The sequence below is a fragment of the Panicum virgatum genome, chromosome 9K (genome assembly GCF_016808335.1).
Source record: "Panicum virgatum strain AP13 chromosome 9K, P.virgatum_v5, whole genome shotgun sequence".
Lineage (NCBI taxonomy): Eukaryota > Viridiplantae > Streptophyta > Magnoliopsida > Poales > Poaceae > Panicum > Panicum virgatum.
Window position 1 is genome coordinate 8284496 of NC_053144.1, and position 21673 is coordinate 8306168.

Sequence of the window (21673 nt, forward strand, 5' to 3'; positions counted from 1 at the left end):
TGGTATGAGATAAAAATACTGCTACTTGGCTTGGTGGCTGGAGGCTAGTGCTGCAGAAATATAAGAAAAAAATACTGTACGGCTGGAGGCACCAGCCTCCAGCCGAACACGGTGTTTAGAGTCATGGTATATTTGCTTCTTCTGGATGCTAAACGGTCACCTCTCATCATAAAAAAAAAGCTAAACGGTCGCGTGGCCCGCGAAGAAATGACAACGTCGCCGTCAGTGATCCGTGCGATGTACGAGTAGGGTTAACATATCCGACCGCTAATTGGTAACCGCCGGCCTCCGGTTCCGGTATACCGGTCCGGTTTAACCGGTTACCGGTCGGAACCGGTGGAATTCAAATTTGAATTCAAACTTCGCCGTTCAATCGGTTCCGACCGGTATACCGGCCGGTTTGGCTGGTAACCGATCGGTTTGACTGGTAACCGGTCAAATTCAAATTTTTTTTCTTTTTTGGTTTAAATTCAAATGCCCGCAAAGTATACTAAATAAATGTTTGTACAACATATTTTAGTCTAAATGAACCCTCCAACCCTCTTTTGTACTACTTTTACATTGTATTTGTATATTTTTGTATGCACGTTTTTTTGTTTAACTTCAAATCCCGCAAACTATACTAAATGAACGAATTTTTGAGAAAATTTGACACCATTAGATTCGTCGCACCTTGAAGTATTTTTAGGAATTTTTCATTTTTTACTTTAAATTTTAAATTTGGACCGGTTTCATACCGGACCGAACCGGAACCGGTCCGGTTACCGACGGTTTGGTGAACCCTGCGTACGAGTAGCACTTGACGTGGAGAGGGCAGTTGGTCAACGCCAACGGTCAAAGCTGCGGCCCACGGGTCCACTGCCACGTCAAATAGGACGTCCCTAGCCGTCCGATCTTCCGTAGGCCGACGCCGGCCGTTGGATCCGTCTCCGCGTTTTGGTAGTGGCGGTTTCCAGCCTGCCGCGCACGTGTTCCCACCCTTAATCGCGTGGGCAAAGGCTATGTGCACGCGCTGGCTGGGGAAAATGTTACACGAGGAAGGCCCAGCCTACATAGCTGTGCTTTTGCAAGAGAATAGTAAAATGATAAGTTCTTCTATTATTTCATCCATTTCTCAATTCACTTTGATCACAAATAAGTCCCCGTTAGCAATAGCTAGAAAGATATATTATCTTGCTTTCCATAATAAGAGTAACTTGCCAATTTATGTTGTCAAAGCAAATACATTTTTAGATATTGATGGTCAAAAATTTTAAAAAATAAATAGAAAAATACTAAATTAACTTACATTTACAATCAAATGAAGTAGAAGGCTTATTTTATTTTATTAGAACGCAACTTTGACAAAAAATAACTTTATTAACATATTTTCTCATGGTTGTTTCTAGTACATAATGCATCGACAGTTAGTTGAAGTCTTTTTCCTAACAAAAATGAAAAATAAAAAGGATATTTTCTATGTATACCTATAAAATCGGGTTCGCTTTATAGATATAGTTGAATGACATGCACATATGAAATGCTGTGTTGATAGGTTGAAATTTATATGCCGGCGCACCACACTATGTTTTTCAAATGACTTATCATATAATAATGCTTTTAATGAATTCCTACATTTTTAGATATTTTTTATATAACTATAGTATTTTAGTTGAGTATTTACTCACATACTAGCTTGTAACTTTGTACTAAAGATAGTTTGCTATCACTATTACTATTTAAATACTTCACTTTTCTATAGGACCAAAACCAAAACGGTACTATAATAATAGTAGCATACTTGACTATAACCAAATGATTCACTATATAAAAGTTGCATACGATTTCATGGAGTGCACCTAGCAATTGCCTCCCAAAACAACAGGTGCTAATCCATGTGGCCCACCTCGCAGGCACACACGGTTTCCCCTAATCAAACCCCTGTATTAAATGTCCCCACCAATATACCAACACCCGTTAAATTCCAACGCGCCAGACCATCCCCACACCAGACCCGCCATTGCCCCGACTCGAACACGGGGCGAAAATTCCTTCGAGTCCTCTCAGATCTCGCTTCTGGAAGCTTCCGCGCCGGCGCGGCTGATGACCACGAAGCCCGCTCCCATGGAGAACGGCGCCGCGGCCGGCGCCGGTGGGGGCAACCGCCGACGCGGCGGCCGGTGGCAGTATGCGGCCGCGGGTGCCCTCCTCGTGGCCGTCCTCGCCGTGGCCGTGAGCTCCCGCAGCTTCCCGGGCACCCCCTCCTCTTCGCCAGGAGGCTGCGGCTGCCCTGTAAGAACCTCTCCGTTGACTTCGCGATTTGGTTGATTTGTTTTGGGGGCTTTGATTTGATTGATGTGGTTCTGACTTCTGAGGTGGTGGTGCGGTTCGTTTCAGGCTGCGAGGAAGTACACGGGGATGGTGGAGGACTGCTGCTGCGACTATGAGACGGTGGACTCTATCAATGAAGAGGTCCTGCATCCGTCCCTGCAGGAACTCGTCAAGTTACCCTTCTTCAGGTACTTCAAGGTGAGGATTGTGGATATTGTTTTTTTTTAATTTCAATGCCTTCAGCAGTGATGTTGGCACATTAGTGGAAATGTGTGTTGTGGGGGAGCTTAGAATTTGGATTCACACATGCTTGATTGGAGAATTGGGTGCATAACTGTGTGATCCCTTGTCAGATTATTATGTTTAGTTACTTGAGTGTGGCTTATCATTTTTCTACCATATGAAGGTGAATGTTTCGAACCTTAGGATCAAGCTAATTCTGCTTGTGTGATATTCATCTTTCGATTAGCAATGAATCTAATCAACAATAAATCATCTTCGCTGAATATTGAATCAAATTGGTATTAGCATATTCAGAATGTACAGATCGGCATACCTTATTCAGGGGGTAAACATTGCACATTATAATCTCGAGGATCCTATCCTAATCGGACACTTGGTTCCAGAATCTCGTTAATTTTTGCCTTCTATTCATGCATTCCTTTCTGAAGTTGAGCTATATTGTAGCAAATTTGTAGCAGATAATAGTATCGATCTTTGTTGCTATTGCTGCTGTAGCCTTTTTTATTGCATTAGTGGAATTGATTGGTGTTGCTACTATTTTGTAAAATTATATTTTCATGTCATATGTACTCGGATTGCTTTCACCATTTCACACGAATACATTGAGGAATGGAAAGGAAAATCTATTTGATGACATGGCTTTAGAAATGTAAAATTTTGCATAATGCACTATAGTTTGAATTTGTTAGTCTTCCTGCTGTATACGTTAGCTATATGTGATTCCACCAAAGGCTCACATTAAAAATAAAATTTTGAAACAATGGTTCACCTGTTCTAAGTAATATGTTCTCCCTTGTCTTTTGTAAGGTTAAATTGTGGTGTGACTGCCCTTTTTGGCCTGATGATGGAATGTGCCGGCTTAGAGACTGTAGTGTCTGTGAGTGCCCGGAGAATGAGTTCCCTGAACCATTCAAGAAGCCTTACAATGGACTTTCTCCAGATAGTATGATATGCCAAGAAGGAAAACCGCAGGCTGCTGTTGATAAAACCCTTGACACCAAGGTTTTCAAAGGATGGGTTGAAACTGACAATCCATGGACATCTGATGACGAGACTGATAATAGTAATTTATTTTTTATCTTGATCTTGTACATTGACCACTCTTTGTTTCTTCTTTGTTAACATCCATAACGATTAGAAACTTTTGTGCCCATTTCAGATGAGATGACTTACGTGAATCTTCAACTGAATCCTGAACGATACACTGGCTATACTGGTGATTCAGCAAGAAGGATATGGGACTCTATTTACAAAGAAAACTGCCCAAAATGTATGCATGTGTGCTCTTAGATTATTTTCACATGCCCATTCTGCTTAGTTATATTAGTTTGATCAACTATGTCAGGTGCTGACTACTCATTTGCATCTGTTCTGCTTATTTGATTTCACGCCAACTCCATTTTGTTGTGTTAATGGCTTGCACTTTATCATGTTCATTTTTTTAATTAGTACCTGTGTTTATACTTCCCATGTCACGAGTTCACATAATTTTAAATGAATTAGTATGAGCTTATTGATTGAATCCTTTTTTTAGATATATATCAATTGTATCAAGCTTGTCTTCTAAAAAAAATAACATGTATGGCTTATATTGGTCCATCTGTTCATGTAGTGCTATAGTTGCATGCATGTGTCATTAGATGTCCTACATGATAGAGAAACCTATTTCTGCACTTCAGTCCCGCATCAGTAAAATTATTGACACAAGATTTTTGAATCACCTTTTTTGTTCAGATCCCTCAGAAGAATTGTGTCATGAGAAGAAGGCATTGTACAAGCTTATTTCAGGGCTGCACTCCTCAATTTCAGTGCATATTGCTTATGATTATCTTCTTGATGAATCTACTAACGTGGTATGTGCCAAAAATTGCACCCATCAGTTTTTTGTTTATTGGGCCAAGTTTTGTAATTGTTTTGACCATTTTTTATGTAAATGATCACAGTGGGGACAAAACCTTCCTTTGCTGTATGACCGTGTCCTTAAGTACCCAGAGCGTGTCCAAAATCTGTACTTCACCTACCTGTTTGTTCTTCGAGCAGTGACAAAGGTTCCTGTTCTTCCTTATTCAATTCATTTGCTTTACACACAATTGTGAAAGATTAAACTGTCAGGTTTCTTTTTCTTGCAAGCTCGTAGCATATAATTATTTTATTTGGTATCTTTCAGGCAGCAGATTATCTTGAGCAGGCTGAGTACAATACTGGCAATCCTGAAGACGACTTGAAAACACAATCTCTTGTGAAGCAATTGCTTTACCATCCCAAGTTAAGATCTGCATGCCCAAAACCTTTTGATGAAGCGAAACTCTGGCAAGGCGAGAATGGTCCTGAGCTAAAGCAAGAGATTCAGAAGCAATTTAGAAACATTAGGTTTGTGGCATATTTTCACTGCTTCTAGTTCATAACATGCATATGCGCCACTTGATTCCTTACCACCACAACATTTTCTTTATTAGTGCAATTATGGATTGCGTTGGCTGCGAGAAGTGCCGACTATGGGGGAAGCTCCAAGTTCTTGGTCTTGGAACTGCACTGAAAATTCTTTTCTCTGTTGATGGAGATAACAATTTGAACCAGCCAGTATGTGATTGATTTCCTGTCTCATACTCACTATCACTTTTGCAACATGGTATCGTGAGAGATAGGTGCTGTACATTTCTTGGTCTTTGCACAAATAACTGTTCATTTTGAAATGTTGTCATCTTGTTAGACTTCCTGGCACTTAATTCATGGTCGCTTACATTTCCTATAAATGTGGATTATCTTAAAAAATTAAGGAATGGACTCTGGGTTCTGTGCTAAATTGCTAAAGCTGATTAATACATTGTGAATTCTTCTTCAATTGAGGAAAATGTGATTTTATTCTAAAACCATTGATATATGTCTGCTTACAGTGGTTATTTGTTTAACATTACTTCCTTCTTGGTGATCACTCAGTTGCAGCTGCAGAGAAATGAGGTCATTGCATTGTTCAATCTTCTGAATAGACTGTCAGAATCTGTGAAGTTTGTACATGAAAAAGGATCATCAATTGAAGAGGTCATTAAGGAGCAGAGCCCTCCAACTGTTCAAAAGGGTGTTTCCAAGCCGAACCTTAAACTGGTATTTTCCCCCGTCAATATCACATTATTATTTTCTACATTCACCCCTCGTAAACTTGCATTGTCTGATTTGCCTGCAGGACTTCCTCTGAGATGTAGGAGTGTAATTTGTAGTTACATGCACATGCCGGCCATGTACCGAGAGAGCAACATGTACATGTTGGAAGCAGTTTCCTATGAGGTTCTGTTGCAGCCCTATACAAGACAATGAGATACAGACCCTTGGGAGCTAAATACAATGACAGAGTTAACCCAGTTTTTCTCTTCCATCTTGGTGGGCTCCGGCCCTTAAAATTTTCGATGTATAGTTTACCTCATTTGTTGTAAGGATCTCACTGGCTTCACATTCGTCATGATGAAGAGAGGATAACCCAACATACACTTTTCACTTCTGTTGAATTAACTGTGATGACACAGCCGCCAGTGAATCGACCTTAAAGAAAGATGAATACCTTAGAAAAGATATGCTGGAGTCCCTGACTGACTTCTGCATGAGGTATTGCCCAAGTGCTCGCCGCGGGTGTAGTCAAGAGTAGAGCTGGGAACAGTACCCGCGGCGGGCGCTGGGAACGCCGCGAGGGCGAGAGAGCGGCGGCTAGGGTTGGGGGCGTTGGGAACGCTGGCCGTGGGGCTTCGCCCACGGCCGGCAAGAGGGAAAGGATTTCCTTCTAATTTCTTGCTTGATTAGATTGATACATCTCCTCTCTTTATATAGAGAGGTTTACTTGACTCTTAAACAAGTGACTAATTAACCATAATGGGCTAAGGCCCAATAGGCCCTTGACTCCTCTAATAACATGTATTCAGAGAGATGGTGTAGTTGTATCAATTGGCACAGTACAGAGCAGAGAGGGAAAATAAGCTGGAGATTCAGGTAACTAAACGCTTTTGCGGTGCATATACAGATGGAAAATGTTTAGCTGTTGCTTTTCAGATGCTCGATTAAATCTTCTGTGCAGAACTGTAAATCATATGCTGGACATGATCCGATGATCGTATGTTTGAGGTGCTTGAAGTGCAGAAGTTGATGTCCCAGCCCCACCACCGGCAGCACAGTAGATTCCTTCTGAGGCCGTGTTTAGACCAGGGAGGTGTAAACGCAAAAAAAATTTGCGTGGGAATTTTCCCAATTTGAAGTACTAAATGAAGTCTATTTACAAAACTTTTTGTACATATGGGTTGTAAATCGCGAGACGAATCTAATGATGCTAATTAATCCATGATTAATTAATAATCAGCGGATGGTTACTGTAGCATCACTGTTGCAAATCATGGATTAAGTAGGCTCATTAGATGCGTCTCGCGATTTACAACCCAACCATGCAAAAAGTTTTGTAAATAGACTTCATTTAGTATTTCAAATTAGCAAGATTTCTTTTCACTTTAATGCATTTACGGCTCGTTTACGGGGTGGGATCTAAACACACCCTGAGTTGAAGCATGGCGATGGACCTGGCACATGTCGGCTGTGTCGCAGGGGAGCTAGTGGGTTACACAGTAGCTAGTCATGGCGCAGAAGGCATCCTTGTATATGGCTACTTTTGCACAGATATGACTACCACTTTTGCACAAATATATGTCACATCTGGAGCAGAGATAAACACCACTGATGCTGTGATGCAGTTGCAAAAAAGACTGTTCCGAGGAATCCGTTCATATGCAATATTGTTAAACAAATTAGCTGCACTGGTATTCAGTTGTGTTCTGGTAATGGCAGAACAGTAACAGTTCCGGAAGCCGCAGCAACCAGCAGGCAGATGAGCACGCCGGACGGCGACAGAGCGTCGCCGGTGCACGGCCAGCCAGCTCGGCGGCCGCGCGCCGCGGGAGACCAACCGGACGGTCGCCGGCACGGGCGACGCCGCGTTACCCAGCAGCCGGTCAATGCCACGGTCCCTCCCCTCCCCACCGGAGCGCGTGTCGGCGCTGCGGGTGCGCCCGCACGGCGCCTGTGACCCCCTCCGACGACTAGGGGTGGTAATGGGCCATGGCCCTGATGGTCTCTTCACAATCCAATAAAGTCTTTAAAATTTTTAGTTCAAAAATATATATGTTTATAGCCCGATCCTTTTACGGTCCGATCCTTAGATTTTCTAGTTCAAAATGTTGGACCCTTTACCACCCCTACCGACGACGGCCCAGCGCAGCAGCGCGCTCACGGGCGGCGCCGGCAAGCCTCTCCTCTCGTACGTGCACGGCCGTGCAAGAGCCGCACATACTGACATACATGACACAAGAGACCGGAGACCCGGCCCGGGGTTAGGCGTGCTGGCATCGACCGGCTGCAGGTCACAGTCCTACAAAACAGCGGCATTGGCAGCAAGGACGCAGCGCTGCTGCTGGCCGTGATTAACAGAAACGCTAACTAAGTAAAAGTCACTCGAAAATACAAGTATTTTTTTCTACATGGATTTCACGATTACTATGTTATCCACAAGAAGAATCCTTCAAAGTTCCTGCTCCGAACGAATGGTCACCTCAGCACTCGAAACTGTCACGGGCTTGGCGCCAGGATTGTCCCCGAAAGAGAGCACACAGGGTCGCCGGGTGCCATCCCACGCCATGCCACCGCAGCTGAACCTGAACTCAGCTGCCCACACCACACCGCTTGGCAAGTTGGCAGCTACTACTACTAGGTGTTGATGCATGGAGCTGTGCCCCTGAAGTGGTTAAAATACGCTAGATCCCCTGGGCCCCAGCTCAGGATCGTCATGGGCGGTGATGTTCTGACGGACTACTCGCTGGACCAGCATGCTGTTTTGGTCGGGCTCGTGACATTGACAAGCCATGGAAGGCGACGGCTCATGCGCCAGAAATAAAAACAGCTTAGCTTCGGATGCTACGCCACAAAATGGCGCTCGCCGTGGGAGCACAGTGAGTGCTTTTGAGAGAGTGGGGGAGATCTTTTCGCTAAGGGAACGCAAATGGTAGGGCAACGTGATCCATGTCCTGATACCCTTGGAGCTGGAGTTCATGCAGAATCTGTGGGCCCGCTGTGTTTTCTTTTTCCTACTTCTGGGACACAAGTCTCCGGCTGGTTATCCTATGCAAACAGCAATGTATCCTGTGCTACATGCCAGGAGCAAGCAAGTTGTAAAGATCCTTTCCCAGTGTCATCATGCCTCTTAAACTGCATTGTTTATTATGCGGGGATTCTTGTTGTGGTTCTGCAGATGGAAATTTCCCTCGTTTTTTTTTCTTACTTGTTTGGCCTCTTGTATGGGACACCCCCGAGATGTGATGGATCGGTGATGCTATCTCGTGTCATGGGCGCACAACTTCGAGAGGAATTTCTCGGGACTTATGTGCGAGCACACGCATGAACAGCGTGCTCGGAGACTCTAGCGACGACACTGACTCAGCGCGGCCACGTGGTCCCCCGCAACATTCCATCTGGACTTGTACAAAAGATCAAGAGGTAAACTACTAGTACTGGTACTAATAGGCAAACCTATTTTAGTGTGTACGCGGAACATGGTGCGCAATGTACCCTTAATACATCCCTTTTTTTTGCTCAAAAGAATACATCCCTTTTTTCACATTTACACTGTACATTTTTATTATCTTTTTGAAAAGAAATACATTTTTATTGTCCTTATAAAAGTTTGCAGGGGGCAAGTACTTGCAAATGGCAGGTTCTCCAGAGATAGATTAAAATAAATTTACAGGGTGGTTACTGCTGCGAGAAACACTGTGATTTAATTTTAAGCAGGTGCGCGCGACGATGGTGGCAATGAGGGGTGGTGTAGTGGTGTATGATCACGGGCAGCGCCCTCCGCTGTTGTTCGGGTTGAAGGTGCAGCCCGAATGCCCCGCCGACGCCCTGCTCACCACGGCCAGCGTCGCCGACGACGCCGCAAGGCCGCCACCGTTGGAGTTGTGCTGCGGCCCGCCTGCTGCTGCTGGGCCCCCTTTCAGAGGCCTCGAGGCATCCGAGCCGTCCGATGCCGACGCCACGAGGACCGCCACGAGCAGCAGCTTCGCGCCCGGCCCCACCAGCTTCCCAACGCCTGTCATGATCCTCCGCGGCACCTGCCGATCGGGCTTCTCGCAGTAGCTGGCTGTTCTCTAATGGAGGTCGGTCGACCGGCGTGCGTGCTGAAAACCTGCGAGCTGTGTGCGTATAAATACACGAGACACCGAGAGCCCAGTGTGACGCTGCACACGTAAGATTATTTCATGCTTGCTGCAATGAAGTTTCCCCCGAATTTTGCTCGAAGTCAACTGGGACAGGGAATTGTCAAACTGGGAACTGGTCTGTGCGTGCGTTGCACTGAACCGAGTGGCGGGATCGGGTCGAGTTGCATCCGCAGCAAGGCGTACGGGCGGGGCGCGCGGGCGCCCAGTTCTTCAGTAATCTGGAGAGTGCGCGAGCAATTCAGTAGCAAAAAATACGAGGGGGCGGAAAACTGACCATCTGCAGGCGCGTTTCGTGGCAGCTTCCTGCGGATTTCGACGACGTTTTCGTGAAACTTCCGGTTATATTTGTTACTTACGCCACTTTTCTGCAGTGGTTCTGCAGACAACGTCTCATCTCAGCATGTCTGATTTCGTTGCCGAACTGAGAATAATGCAGTGCACACGCACTGTACGTGCGCATCAGCGCACGCATGCGTGCTGGGGTAACCACCGGTTGTGCTCGCCGTACTTGCCGGTAAGTGCTTTGCTCGCTGCTGCCCCTTTTCACAGACGTGACGTGCATGTACGGCCCTCGACCGGGCGCACGGTCGAACACAACGTGGGTGGCCGGTCGCGCGCGCGTCACATGGCCTGATGACCGCCTGCGTGTCCCCGTCACGTTTCTTCGCGCTGCTGGCTGGCCGGTACGCACGGCACTACGCTGCTCCACACCAGCAACGACGAGAGCCGAGCCAGTTCTCAGGACCAGGAGGAGAACGTCAAGGGCAACGCACGGAGTGACGGAGATGAGGTCGGTCGCTAGCAGCCGGAGCCGTCCGCAGCGCACACACGGCGGCGCTCGCTGCAACTACGCTCCGCACGCTCACACGCAACGAAAGGCACAGTAATACGATCCACAACTCCCCGGCTGCGCTCGCTGTCTGGATTCAGCCGCGTACCGGGCCCACGCAATGCATGCACCAGCAGCACCAGACCAGAGACTCAGTGAGCAGTGGCTCGTAGGCAGCGCAGCATCACTGTACGGCACTGCATGCGCCCTGGCAGCCCAGAAGTGAAGAACCCACTCGATCGCAGGCGCGGGCGAGTAGCTAGGTCGACCTACGGTCGCCGCGCGTACGTAGGCGGCACGGCATGCACATGCACGGGCACCGACGCCGGACGTGACTTGACTGCGTGACGCTGACAGGCGAGCACCGAGCGAGCAGACGGGGTCCGGCCCAGCCGTTGGCATGCAGGCAGCTGCCCATTTCCGTTATGCATGCCTGCCTAATCCCAGGCCAGGCTCCGGCTGGCCGGTACATACCGCTACCGCTGCTAGCTGCTCAGCTAGCCTGGTAGTAGCCGCGAGCCCCAGCCTCACCAGTTGCCTCTGCCGGTAGCTGCGAGGCATGGCGCGGGAGCTGCAAGCCATGGCCCTAGCGGAGTACGGCCGCGGCCGTGGGAGGAGAGGGTGGGGCGCGGTCAAAGATTCGGTCTCGTCTCTCCGGGCGCGGGGGCTGGGGCCCCGGCGCGTCTGCATTCACACTCACTCACTGCACTGCCCTCTGGGCGCAGTCTGGGTCTGCGCCTGGCGCCTGCTGCTGCCTGCGCGGCATGCCATGCCACTGGCATTGCCCCCGTCAGCTCATGTCCTCCTACGCATGCAGTGGCAGTCAGTCGCAGCGCAGGGAGCATAGATAGCCAGAGCGACCCTATCGCTAGAGTAAATTCCCTGCCACTGCAAAATGTAATCCATCCTCTATGTGCCATTAAAAATTAGCACATCTTTTTAGTGCCATCGTTTTTAATTTTTCATCCCCTCCGAGCCATTGCCGTAAAACATGTTAACAGCATCAAATTGGTTCAAGTTCAGACTTTTTTACCCCTCCTTCCTCCTCTCGGCCTCTCCTTCCCCTCTCCCGGGGCAACAGGGAAAGGAACGCCCTGCCGCACCGTGCCGGGGCGCCGCGCTGACTGCACCCAGCTTGGCAGCGCTGTCGACCTGCACCTGCCCCTGCCGCCCCCGTGACCTCTCTCGCTGCCGAACTCACTTCCATCCTCTGCGCCCGTGCGCACCGCCCAGCCGCCACGGCCCTCGCACACCTCCCCGCCGCCGCGGCCCGTCCCCGCCTGTCAGGTAGCCAGCGCGGCCGCCATGCGCAGCCCGTCTGGGCCCTCAGCGCCCACAAGAGGGGCGCGCGGCCCTCGCTCCCGTCGGCCGCCGCACCGCTGGCTGGCGGCCCTGCTCGTCCGACACGTCACCGGCACGGGTTGCCGGGGACGTGCAGCCGCCGGATGCCAGGGCGGCCGGGGAGAGCAGCAAGGCGGCGAGAGCACCCGGAGCTCGGTGGCGTTGAGCAGCGCGGCCGGGAGGGTCCCGTTGAGGGCGTTCCCGGCGAGGTCGAGGTGCTGCAGGTGCTCGATGCGGCCAAGGTCCGGTGGCAGCGCCCCCGTGAGCCGCGCATTGGGGAGCACCAGGCTGATGACCCGCGACACCGTGGCCGCCGCCGGAGACGCGTTGAGGCCGCCCGCGCCCGCCGCCGCGGTGCCGTTCCACGCGGCGGCGTTGGTGGCAGAGGCCGAGGTGACGTTGACGGCGGCGGCGGCGCCAGGCTGCGGGTAGCCCTTGCAGATAACCACCCACGTGAGCGCAGGTTCGAGGAAGACAATCGCGCATGCACTCCTGGCCGGCCGCACGGTCCGGCCGCCTCCCACGGTCCGGGCTGCTCCGCCTCGACGCGCTCCCGGGGAACCGGCTCTCCAGCCCGCTCCCCGACGCGCGGCAGGCCGCATCTCGGCTTGCGGCGGCGTCCCCGGCGAGCTCCTGCGGCGGCCGCAGCCTCCCCAGTCGTGCCGGGACGACGGGCCCGGCGGCGACCTGGCGTCTCCATCGACTGGCGCTCGCGCGTGGTGCGGGATTGGGACCTCCGCTGGATTGGGGGCGAGCGTGGCATGCCGGCCGGATGCGGGCGGTCGAGCCGAGCGCGGGGAGAACGGAGGCGGCGCTGCGGGCGGCACTGGCACGCGGTCTCCCGTCCGATACTCTGAAACGGGGTGAAACGGAGACTTTTTAGCTTACTGCGGGCCCGACTAGTAGTAGGGGTTTGATCTATTTTCAAGAGTCAAGATGCACCCTATGTCACGCCTTGACATGATGTCACTGAATCTGGTTCCGTGGGCCCTCGGGGGACAAGGTAACGGAGGGGTATTTTGGTCTTTTCCCAATTCTCTTTAACGGATCCGGTAGGGAAAGTTAACAGCAATGGTATAGAGGAGATGAAAAATTATAAATGATAGCATAGAAGGGATAAGCTAATTTTCAATGGCACATAAGAGATCATCTCAATTTTCCAATGGCACAGGGGATTTACTGCTATCGCTATCGCCCTCCACCCCTCCTCCCGTGCTAGTAGCTTTTTCAGTCAGGGTCAGCCTCGGTCAGGCACTCAGGCTCAGGTGGCAGGCTCCTCTTGATGGACGATGATGATGCCGCTAGGCGCCATCTGGAACTGGCTTCAATGCTCCCACACGCACGCACGTACGGAGTACCTCTGCACTGCCCGCCGGTCACACGCGCGAATGAGGCCGTGGTCACCAGACAGACGCTCCGTCGTCGCAGCTGATGGGCACAGCCTGCGTGCAGGCCCTGACCAAACCCAGCCGTCCTCCTAGCGGAACACCATCGAGACGGCGACGACGATGGCCGCATCAACGGCAGCCGGCATTGCGTGTCACATGGTGTACCACGCGCGAACCAAAGCCTGGTCCAGCAGACACCTAGCTTTGGCCCCGATCAGGGACTGTTAGTGGCCTGTGCTTTCTCCTTTTTTTGATGACTGGACTTGCTAACCACCGCGCCCTGTTGGTGGCCGACTGCTTCGTCGATCGGACGGTCAAAAGGCTCCGTGCCCCCCGCGGTGCCCCTCGCGCCGGCAGGGCAGGGACCATCGCAACCCAGGCCGCACGTCCCTTTCAGCTCGATCGATCGAATCCAGCCGAGCCCCGCCACGGCCGGCCGGCGCCGGATCCACCACCACCTCCTCCACACCGCCGCTGGCATGCTCGACCCGCCGTCGTGGGGGGTCTCAGTTTCAGCTCGGGCTCAGGCTTTTTTGACGGATCAGCGGCGTGGCCGATGGATGATTGCGCGTTTGAAACGAGACGCGCTGGCGACGAGAACAGAAAGGCTGCACGACGTGGTGGTCTCCGACCCGGCCGGGCGCTGTTCACTTGGCCCTCGTGACAGTACCGGAACTCATGCTCCAGCAGGAGGCGCCCGCCCGGCGGCGGCCCGGCTGCTGCTGGCCTGCTGCGTCCCAAGGGCCGTCCGCGAGACGGCACACGAGAAGGCAAAAGATCTTTCTGACTGGAGCGAGCTCCCGTACTCTTTTTACCGCACGTACCGCCCGGAGCGCAGCCGTAAAGTGGTAACTCGGCGAGAGGTGAAAAACGGCCCCAGTGGTTTTTACTACCATCTTTTTTAAAAAATTTTGGGCCGCCAGCAGCTCCCCGTGCGCGAGGGGAGGAGTCAGAGGTGACGCGGCAGGGTCTCTCGCCAGCTAGGGGCAAGAGGCGGGCGGCCGGATGTGCATGCATGCGTGGGAGCAGGGATTTTTTTACCGACCGCCGAGACCGAACCGCCGGCCACCGGTTCCGGTTTACCGGACCGGTTGGACCGGTTACCGGTAAAAACCGGCCAAACTCAAATTTGAATTCAAAACCCACAGTTATACCGGTTTCGAACATCTAACCGGCCGGTTAGACCGGTTTACCGGTCCGGTTTGACCGGTTACCGGTCGGTTTGACCGGTAACCGGTCGGTTTAGGTTAAATTCAATTTTTTTTCTTTTTTAGTTTAAATTCAAATGCCCGCAAAGTATACTAAATGAATGTTTGTATAATATCTTTTAGTCTAAATGAACCCTCCAACTCTCTTTTGTACTACTTTTACATTGTATTTGTATACTTTTGTATGCATGTTTTTTTTGTTTAACTTCAAATGCTCGCAAAGTATACTAAATGAACGAATATTTGAAAAAATTTGACACCATTAGATTCGTCGCAACTTGAAGTATTTTTAAGAATTTTTTGGGATTTTTCCATATTTTGAAATTCAAATTTAAAATTTGAATTTGGGCCGGTTTGAAACCGGCCGGAACCGGAACCGGTCCGGGCCGGTTAGACCGGTAACCGCGGTTACCGGACCGGTTCCGGCCGGTTTTTTTAACCCTGCGTGGGAGTGGCAAGAGGAAGACGATGAGAGAGAGAGGTGAGATGGCATGTGGCCGTGACTGTGTTGTTGTTGTGTGCGCGGCGCGGCGTCTAGGGGAGAGGGGAGGGGCGCTAGGCTGTAACCTGGCTGTAAGCCCTGTAACTTTTGGTGCCAGGCTGCGAGTAGTTTTCCGGCGGAGTAAATAGGCAGCGGCGGGCGGATACGACAAGGCCGCGAGATTTTCCACGCGCGCGGGCGTGGGCGTGGTGGCGTCTGGTCTGGCGGCCGCTGCGGCCTGACCGGCGAACGCAGGCAGAGAGGGTGCCGTTGGCCCGTTGCCGCGCCCCGCGCGATCGAGCCGCTCACGGCGCACGGGCACGTGGAGCGGGTGCCCCGTCCGAGCCGGGGCACATGCACGGCGGCGGCGCCATGGCACGTCCGGTTGCTCGCTCGCCACGAGCTCCCGGCGTCACGGCACGTCGCCGATCAGGCACCGCCGTCCATGGACTCGATGCGGCAGCTGGGGGTCTAGATTGAGTGCTAAGTTGTAGAAAAGAGTCTTGTGATGGCGGCGGGACGTAGGTAAGCCTGCTAATAGTTTGGGTTGAAATGAGTTTAATAGATTGAGTTTTGATATGGATTATCTATGGGTGGATTCAAATGTGTTGTATTTGCTAACGGGGTGGGGTGGGGTGGATTCTATATAAATATGGATTGGAGTGGTTTGGGGTGGGCTGAAATGGATTCTTTATGCAAAACAGTATGATTATATATAAATGTCGGTCTGTAAGAGCCGGATCATAGAAATAAAACATCGCGTTCACATTATAAAATTTTATCGAAATTGACTGAAATTTATTTAAGATGGCTCAGTATGATTAGGAGCTACTCTGTGCAAAGCAGCGAATTCCACGTGGGTCCCACGTCAAGAGCCGGACCCTAGAAATAAAATCTCGCGTTCACATTATAAAATTTTATCGAAATTGACTAAAATTTATTGGAGATGACTCAGTATGACTAGGAGCTACTCTGTGCAAAACAGCATGGCTAGAATTACACGTGGGTCTCACGTCAAGAGCCGGACCCTAGAAATAAAACTCTGCGTTCACACTATAAAATTTTATCAAAATTGATTGAAATTTATTGGAGATGACTCGGTATAACTAGCAGCTACTCTGTGCAAAACGGTGTGGCAAAATCTATAATATAAACTTTTTTTGGAGAAACAGGTTCTTATTGGGTTGTAACCATAGTTTGGCTAATAGTTTATTATATCATAAGCTGAAATATTTGGGTTGGATTGGTTTGTGGTAGTAGTGGTTTGGAGTGGTGTAGGTAATATTAATTTTTCTTATGAGAATGAATTGGTGTAGATATGGTTTGGTTTTGTGCCCATTTACAGGCTTAGACGTAGGCCTTCTCCAAAGTCCAACCTACTTGCGCTATTGATCACACATTCACACCACCCCCTCCAGCTTGCGCCACCCTACGGATCCAAGCTCCGACCTTCTCGAGATCCCGTCGCCTAGAGTTGCCTCAAGCGTGCATGGTTCGTAATGACTGTTCAGTTATCTCCACTCCTACCCAAAGCCGGCAAGTATTTCAAACTAATAATTAGCACCTTCTATTTTCCATTAAAACACGCGTTCCTTTCCAAACACGCATCTTCTTTTCTAACAAGACGTTACAAGGGTGTTTGTAGCTGCTTTCAGTGATTAACTTGTGCTAAACAAGGCGTGCTTGTAGCTGCTTTCAGTGATCAAAACTTGCTCATAGTCAAACCGATTTCCCGAGGAACAAAAACACATTGTAAACATACTCTCTCCGTCCCACAAAGACTAGCAGTGGAAAATAACTATATTACCCCTAATATACTATAGCAATTGTGATTGAAGATCGCGTTGTTTATTTGGTTCTTTATATCCTCAATAAATGCAAATACATTGAAACTAGAAAAATAACACCTAATTAAACATTTGATTGGCTCCATGTTCTCTCAATATAATTATTTTTTGATATTTGACATTTTTTTTAATTTCATGGACTTGTTACAGTATAAATAAACAGTCTTTATGGAATAAAATTGGAAGACTAAACGAACGGTGTTTGCGGACGGTGGTTCCTGATGGGTTGGTCGGGGAGGATGCCGATGTCCGTTCAGCGTCGCAGATGCGGCCTGGTGATTCCGTGCCGCTGGCTCTTGCGGTTCAACATGAGTTGGTCTTCCTCGGCAAGTTCAGCAGGTCAGGGTGCCCGGCGGCGACAAGCGGTGGCAGCTCATCGACGCGGCGACGGTGGAACATTCTGGAAGCGAGGAATGTTGCAAAGAAGGGCTTGTGTACCTTTTTGCCTTTTCCTTTTCTTTCCAGGGTGCGGATGTAAAATGGGGATGTACTGTTTCACATGTTAAATGAAATCCCCGCCTCTTCGCAAAAAAAAAAGAGGAGTACTATTTCGTAAAAAAAAATCTCAGAGCAGTAATTTTTTGATGATCCACCGCTCTGCACAAAATAGCGATGAGCATCGGGCGCAGCGCCGGTTCCTGTCCTAATCAGCCGCATCACCAAATCTAGCCTGACCACAAATCGCCCAGATTACGCAGTCCCTGGACTGGGCCTCCAGAGGAGAGCCGCCGCTGCTTGGGCCAACAAAATTACAGTAACTCCATGCCAGCATGACAGCGCTGTCACGCTGCTGCCAGCCCAGACATAAATACTCCCCGGGCGTGCTGCACCCAAATAAATTACGCGCACAACCCAACCACAGCAAATACGCTGTGCTCCGATCATTATTGGGTTTTTTTTTTGCCCTCTAGTGGTCATTGTTTTACACAATTCTTTTATCACAGCCCACTCTGCCGTACAACCCTAGTGGTGGAGAAAGTTACCGAGCTTTTTGCATGCAAAAGTTACCGTTACATGGTATAGTAAAAAGTTTTACTGGGTTCAAAAACTTTACTAGTCCAAGGTTGAAAAAAAAGCAAGCCGCTTGCGCTTGACGTCAAGGGGAGCACTACTCCTCTCTTTTTAAAGAAGGGAACCCAAAGCACAGCACAAGAAGAGGGCAAGCGACCGGCCTGCCCCCAACCCCCCCGCTAAACCCCCCCCCCCCCCCCCCCCCCCCCCCTCTCCAGTCTCCACCTTTTCGCCAGCCGCCTGCTCGAAAGCAACCGCGGAGGGGAAGAAGCTGGTGCGCAGGAGAAGAAACGGCGGCGGCGGCGTGTAGGCTGCTGCAGGCCGGAGAGGGCAAGCTTTTGGCAGCGGGGGTGGTTTTGGAATGCAGCAGCAGCAGCAACAGCACCACCTGATGCAGATGAACCAGGGAATGATTGGGGGCTACGCATCCCCTACCGCTGTCACCACCGATCACATCCAGCAGGTCGTGATCCCCCCAACCAAATCTCCCCCTTTCTCCCCCGCTTTGCATATCCTCCGTCTTTGAATCTTCTCCCTTTTGGTTGGTTCCGTGATCTAGTCTCGCCCTAACGGTTTTGGATTATTCTGCCTTCTTTGCTGGTTCATTCAAGGGATCGTTTCTGATTTTGTTCTCTGTATCTTTTCTTTCCTTGCGCTCATTTTCCTTCCATTCTTCAGTAGAAGCGCGTCGAGACATTGGAGGCGAAGCAAAGTTTCACTTTTAATCTGTTGTCCTCATTTCTTTACTTGATTTTGTTCCTCTTCTGTAACTTCAGGTTTATTTCCTCTTTTTATTTATCTTTTCTGCCGATTCTTTTCGGTTTTTGCTGAATCGTCAACCGAAAAAAAAACACCTTTTCGCTATCTGATCTTGCCTTAGACTCGAGAGCAATACCGGTTCATGGGGGTTCGGTTAGACCCCAGCCTTCCAACCTGATTCTTTTATCTTTTCCCTTTATCTTTTCTGTTCTAGTGTTGTGCTTATTTTATATCGATGTCTGTATCTTCAGATGGTCCCTGACTTCTGATTTCCTCTGCAAGTTCAAACTGCCACAGTCTTCTTGGTCCCATTCTTTTCGCTGCTGTTGCCCACACGATTTGAATACCAACATTATCCCCTCATCTAAGTCCCAACCATTTGTAGCTCGGTCCGGTTGGTGACCTGCTGTGAATGATCATACCTCCCCACTGCTGTTTTTCGCAAGCAGTAACGATGGCAGACCTGCTGCCCGCGCCTGCCTCCTGCCAAGCAATCTTTAAAGCCTCCCCAGGCGCATCATGTGCGACATTCCATCAATGGAAACATAGAAAAGCTGTGAGATTTGCATACATATGACTGTTTGCAATCTTTAAAAGCTACTACCAAATATCTTGCATGCTTGCCCTTTTTTAATTTTCAGGAATATTTTTTGAGTAGCAGAGACTGACTGGTCCCAGCCTCACAGGCCTCCCCTCGTTGGCGGAGGTGAGGCGAACATGATCTGGTCCTTATTCATGTGGGTAGGAATGTAGGTTCGCTTGCGTTGTCGCCCAATGGAGTTTGGCTGTTAGACCCTTAAAAGGCTTCAGGCTTCAGCGAAACGCCGGTATGCTAACAGCCAGGGGCCCGGACTGCGGGCTGCCTGTCCTGGCCTTGTGCGATGGCCTATGTTGCATGCTCCGGTGTCAGTCCATGATTTATCCATAGATTGGGAGAGCGTACGCTTGTAGTGAGAAACCAGCGTGTATCAATCATTGAATCTCTAAGGCAGTTGATTGGTGATGAACTGCCATCTATGTTGGGCACGGGTCTGCGAAGTGCTTGATGGTTGAATTTTTTGGATCGCCTTGGTGGTTAGTGATGACAGGGACATGAATCTACTGAAATATTTTGACGCGCTAATACGATTTCACACTGAACTATGCAGTACCTGGATGAGAACAAGCAGCTGATCCTTGCCATCCTAGAGAACCAGAACAGTGGGAAGGTGGAAGAATGCGAACGGTGAGTTACTGACTACTGGTCTGACCTCCTTTGCGTGATCACTATGGATGTAATAGCTGCTAAGGCGCTAGCAACTGTACTGTAGAAACACTAGTGTTAACATGAACACAAATGTCCCTTCATCAATAAAGGCAAGCCTATTTTGTGGACCGGTAATGCTCCTTTCGTAAAAAATGGTACCATAGCTGCTACTTGATTCTGATGTGTCTGTTGTAGGCTTGTAGCTCATGCAATGATTAACTTATTTGCGAAATGTTCGCGTGATAAATCAATTGATTAGTTCTGTAGTACCAACCATGCACTGGTTTTGTTCGGTCTACTGTTTTTGTGATCTGTAATGTCAATGCCAGTTTGCCACACATCACACTTTTAATAGCTGTTCCACAACTGAAGGAACTCGTGATGTTTCTTTCTCAATCATGATTCCCAGTAATGGCATGCATGTTCATACGTCCAATGCTTACTTGTGACAACTGATAAAAGACACTTCTGGAATAGTTTATATCAAGTTATCAACAGCCATGCATGCTAACGTTGTGCAATGAACTAGTATACAGTAGGTACCATGTAAGCTAAGTGCTGTTCTCTTGTGTCTGCCACCCTATGTTTTGCAGGCACCAAGCTAAGCTCCAGCACAACCTCATGTACCTGGCCGCCATTGCCGATAGTCAGCCACCACAGTCGGCACCGCTGTCACAGGTACTGATGCTAGCGCTGCTCGTCAGCCTGGCCCTTTCGGACCTAGTAACACCCAAGCTTTTTTCGTTAGTGAAATCAACGTTGCACCGATCGATCTCACTTGGCATGTCTGAATCCCGCAGTACCCGTCCAACCTGATGATGCAGCCGGGCCCGCGGTTCATGCCGCCGCAGTCGGGGCAGATTATGAGCCAGCAGTCGCTGATGGCGGCGCGGTCCTCCATGATGTACGCGCACCCGTCCCTGTCGCCGCTTCAGCAGCAGCAGGCGGCGCACGGTCAGCTTGGCATGGCCCCAGGCGGCGGCGGCACGACCAGCGGGTTCAACATCCTCCACGGCGAGGCCAGCATGGGCGGCGGCAACAGCATGATGAACGCCGGCATGTTCTCGGGCTTCGGCCGCCCTGGCAGCGGCAGCGGCGCCAAGGAGGGGTCGACCTCGCTGTCGGTGGACGTCCGGGGCGGCGACAGCTCCGGCGGGCAGAGCGGGGACGGCGAGTACCTGAAGGCCGGCACCGAGGAGGAAGGCAGCTAAGACACTGGCGCCGGGCATAGCGGCGGCGGCAGCAGAAGGATTAGCAGGTAGCTTTGAGGACTGAGGAGAGTAGTAGTGTAGTAGTGGTAGCCAGTATGTGTTCGGTAAGGTAGGTTTGTTCCATGGGAACCTGGAGGTGGTAGTGGCCAGCATCAGCATGCATGCTGGGTCACTTGTTTTGGATGTGCGTGGCAGGTTCTCTCGCCCAAGATGATGATGTAGTATGGAACGTTGCCGGTGCCCTCTTGCGCCAACACTCTATGCAGTGTTGATGGACTCACTCGATGATCTTGACCAAAAACTTCAATACTGCCGCCTTCATCTTGTGATTGTTGTTGGAACGGCTTCAGTCTGGAATATGCTTTTCAAACCGTCCGGGCATGAAACGCTTATAAACTGCCTCCATGTTTTTTCTGATTGTTTTTAGAGCTAGACTAGATTGAGGCCCCCGGTCTTGCTTAAACGACAGAACATTTCAGGCTCGGACGGTTTCAAAAGCTTCTGGGGGGTATTTTCAGGTCCCAAATACTAGGGATGTTTTTTTCTGAATTTTGTCTG

At 49.9% G+C, this 21673-nt stretch overlaps 2 protein-coding genes across 2 annotated transcripts; both read left to right on the plus strand.

Moving 5' to 3' along the window:
- The first annotated feature begins 1975 nt into the window (after positions 1-1975).
- LOC120649861 (endoplasmic reticulum oxidoreductin-1-like) lies at positions 1976-6050 on the plus strand. Its single transcript, XM_039926770.1, has 10 exons — positions 1976-2271; positions 2377-2508; positions 3361-3616; positions 3713-3823; positions 4288-4406; positions 4497-4601; positions 4721-4923; positions 5010-5133; positions 5491-5655; positions 5735-6050. The coding sequence occupies exons 1-10, from the start codon at positions 2083-2085 to the stop codon at positions 5744-5746; spliced, it is 1416 nt and encodes a 471-aa protein (XP_039782704.1). The 5' UTR covers positions 1976-2082; the 3' UTR covers positions 5747-6050.
- Positions 6051-18091: 12041 nt separating this feature from the next.
- Positions 18092-21439, plus strand: LOC120649862 (GRF-interacting factor 1-like). The gene is made up of 4 exons (XM_039926771.1): positions 18092-18362; positions 19807-19883; positions 20498-20582; positions 20705-21439. Exons 1-4 carry the CDS (start codon positions 18261-18263, stop codon positions 21113-21115), a joined length of 675 nt encoding a protein of 224 aa, XP_039782705.1. The 5' UTR covers positions 18092-18260; the 3' UTR covers positions 21116-21439.
- Positions 21440-21673: the final 234 nt, after the last annotated feature.

Excerpts from the sequence above, each read along its gene's own strand:
- LOC120649861 (XM_039926770.1), top strand. The coding sequence starts at position 2,083 with ATGACCACGAAGCCCGCTCCCATGGAGAACGGCGCCGCGGCCGGCGCC. Across the intron at positions 2,509-3,360 it reads CCTTCTTCAGGTACTTCAAG|GTTAAATTGTGGTGTGACTG; the intron begins GTGAGGATTGTG and ends GTCTTTTGTAAG. Across the intron at positions 4,924-5,009 it reads AAGCAATTTAGAAACATTAG|TGCAATTATGGATTGCGTTG; the intron begins GTTTGTGGCATA and ends TTTCTTTATTAG.
- LOC120649862 (XM_039926771.1), top strand. The coding sequence starts at position 18,261 with ATGCAGCAGCAGCAGCAACAGCACCACCTGATGCAGATGAACCAGGGA. Across the intron at positions 18,363-19,806 it reads CCACCGATCACATCCAGCAG|TACCTGGATGAGAACAAGCA; the intron begins GTCGTGATCCCC and ends TGAACTATGCAG. Across the intron at positions 19,884-20,497 it reads AAGGTGGAAGAATGCGAACG|GCACCAAGCTAAGCTCCAGC; the intron begins GTGAGTTACTGA and ends TATGTTTTGCAG.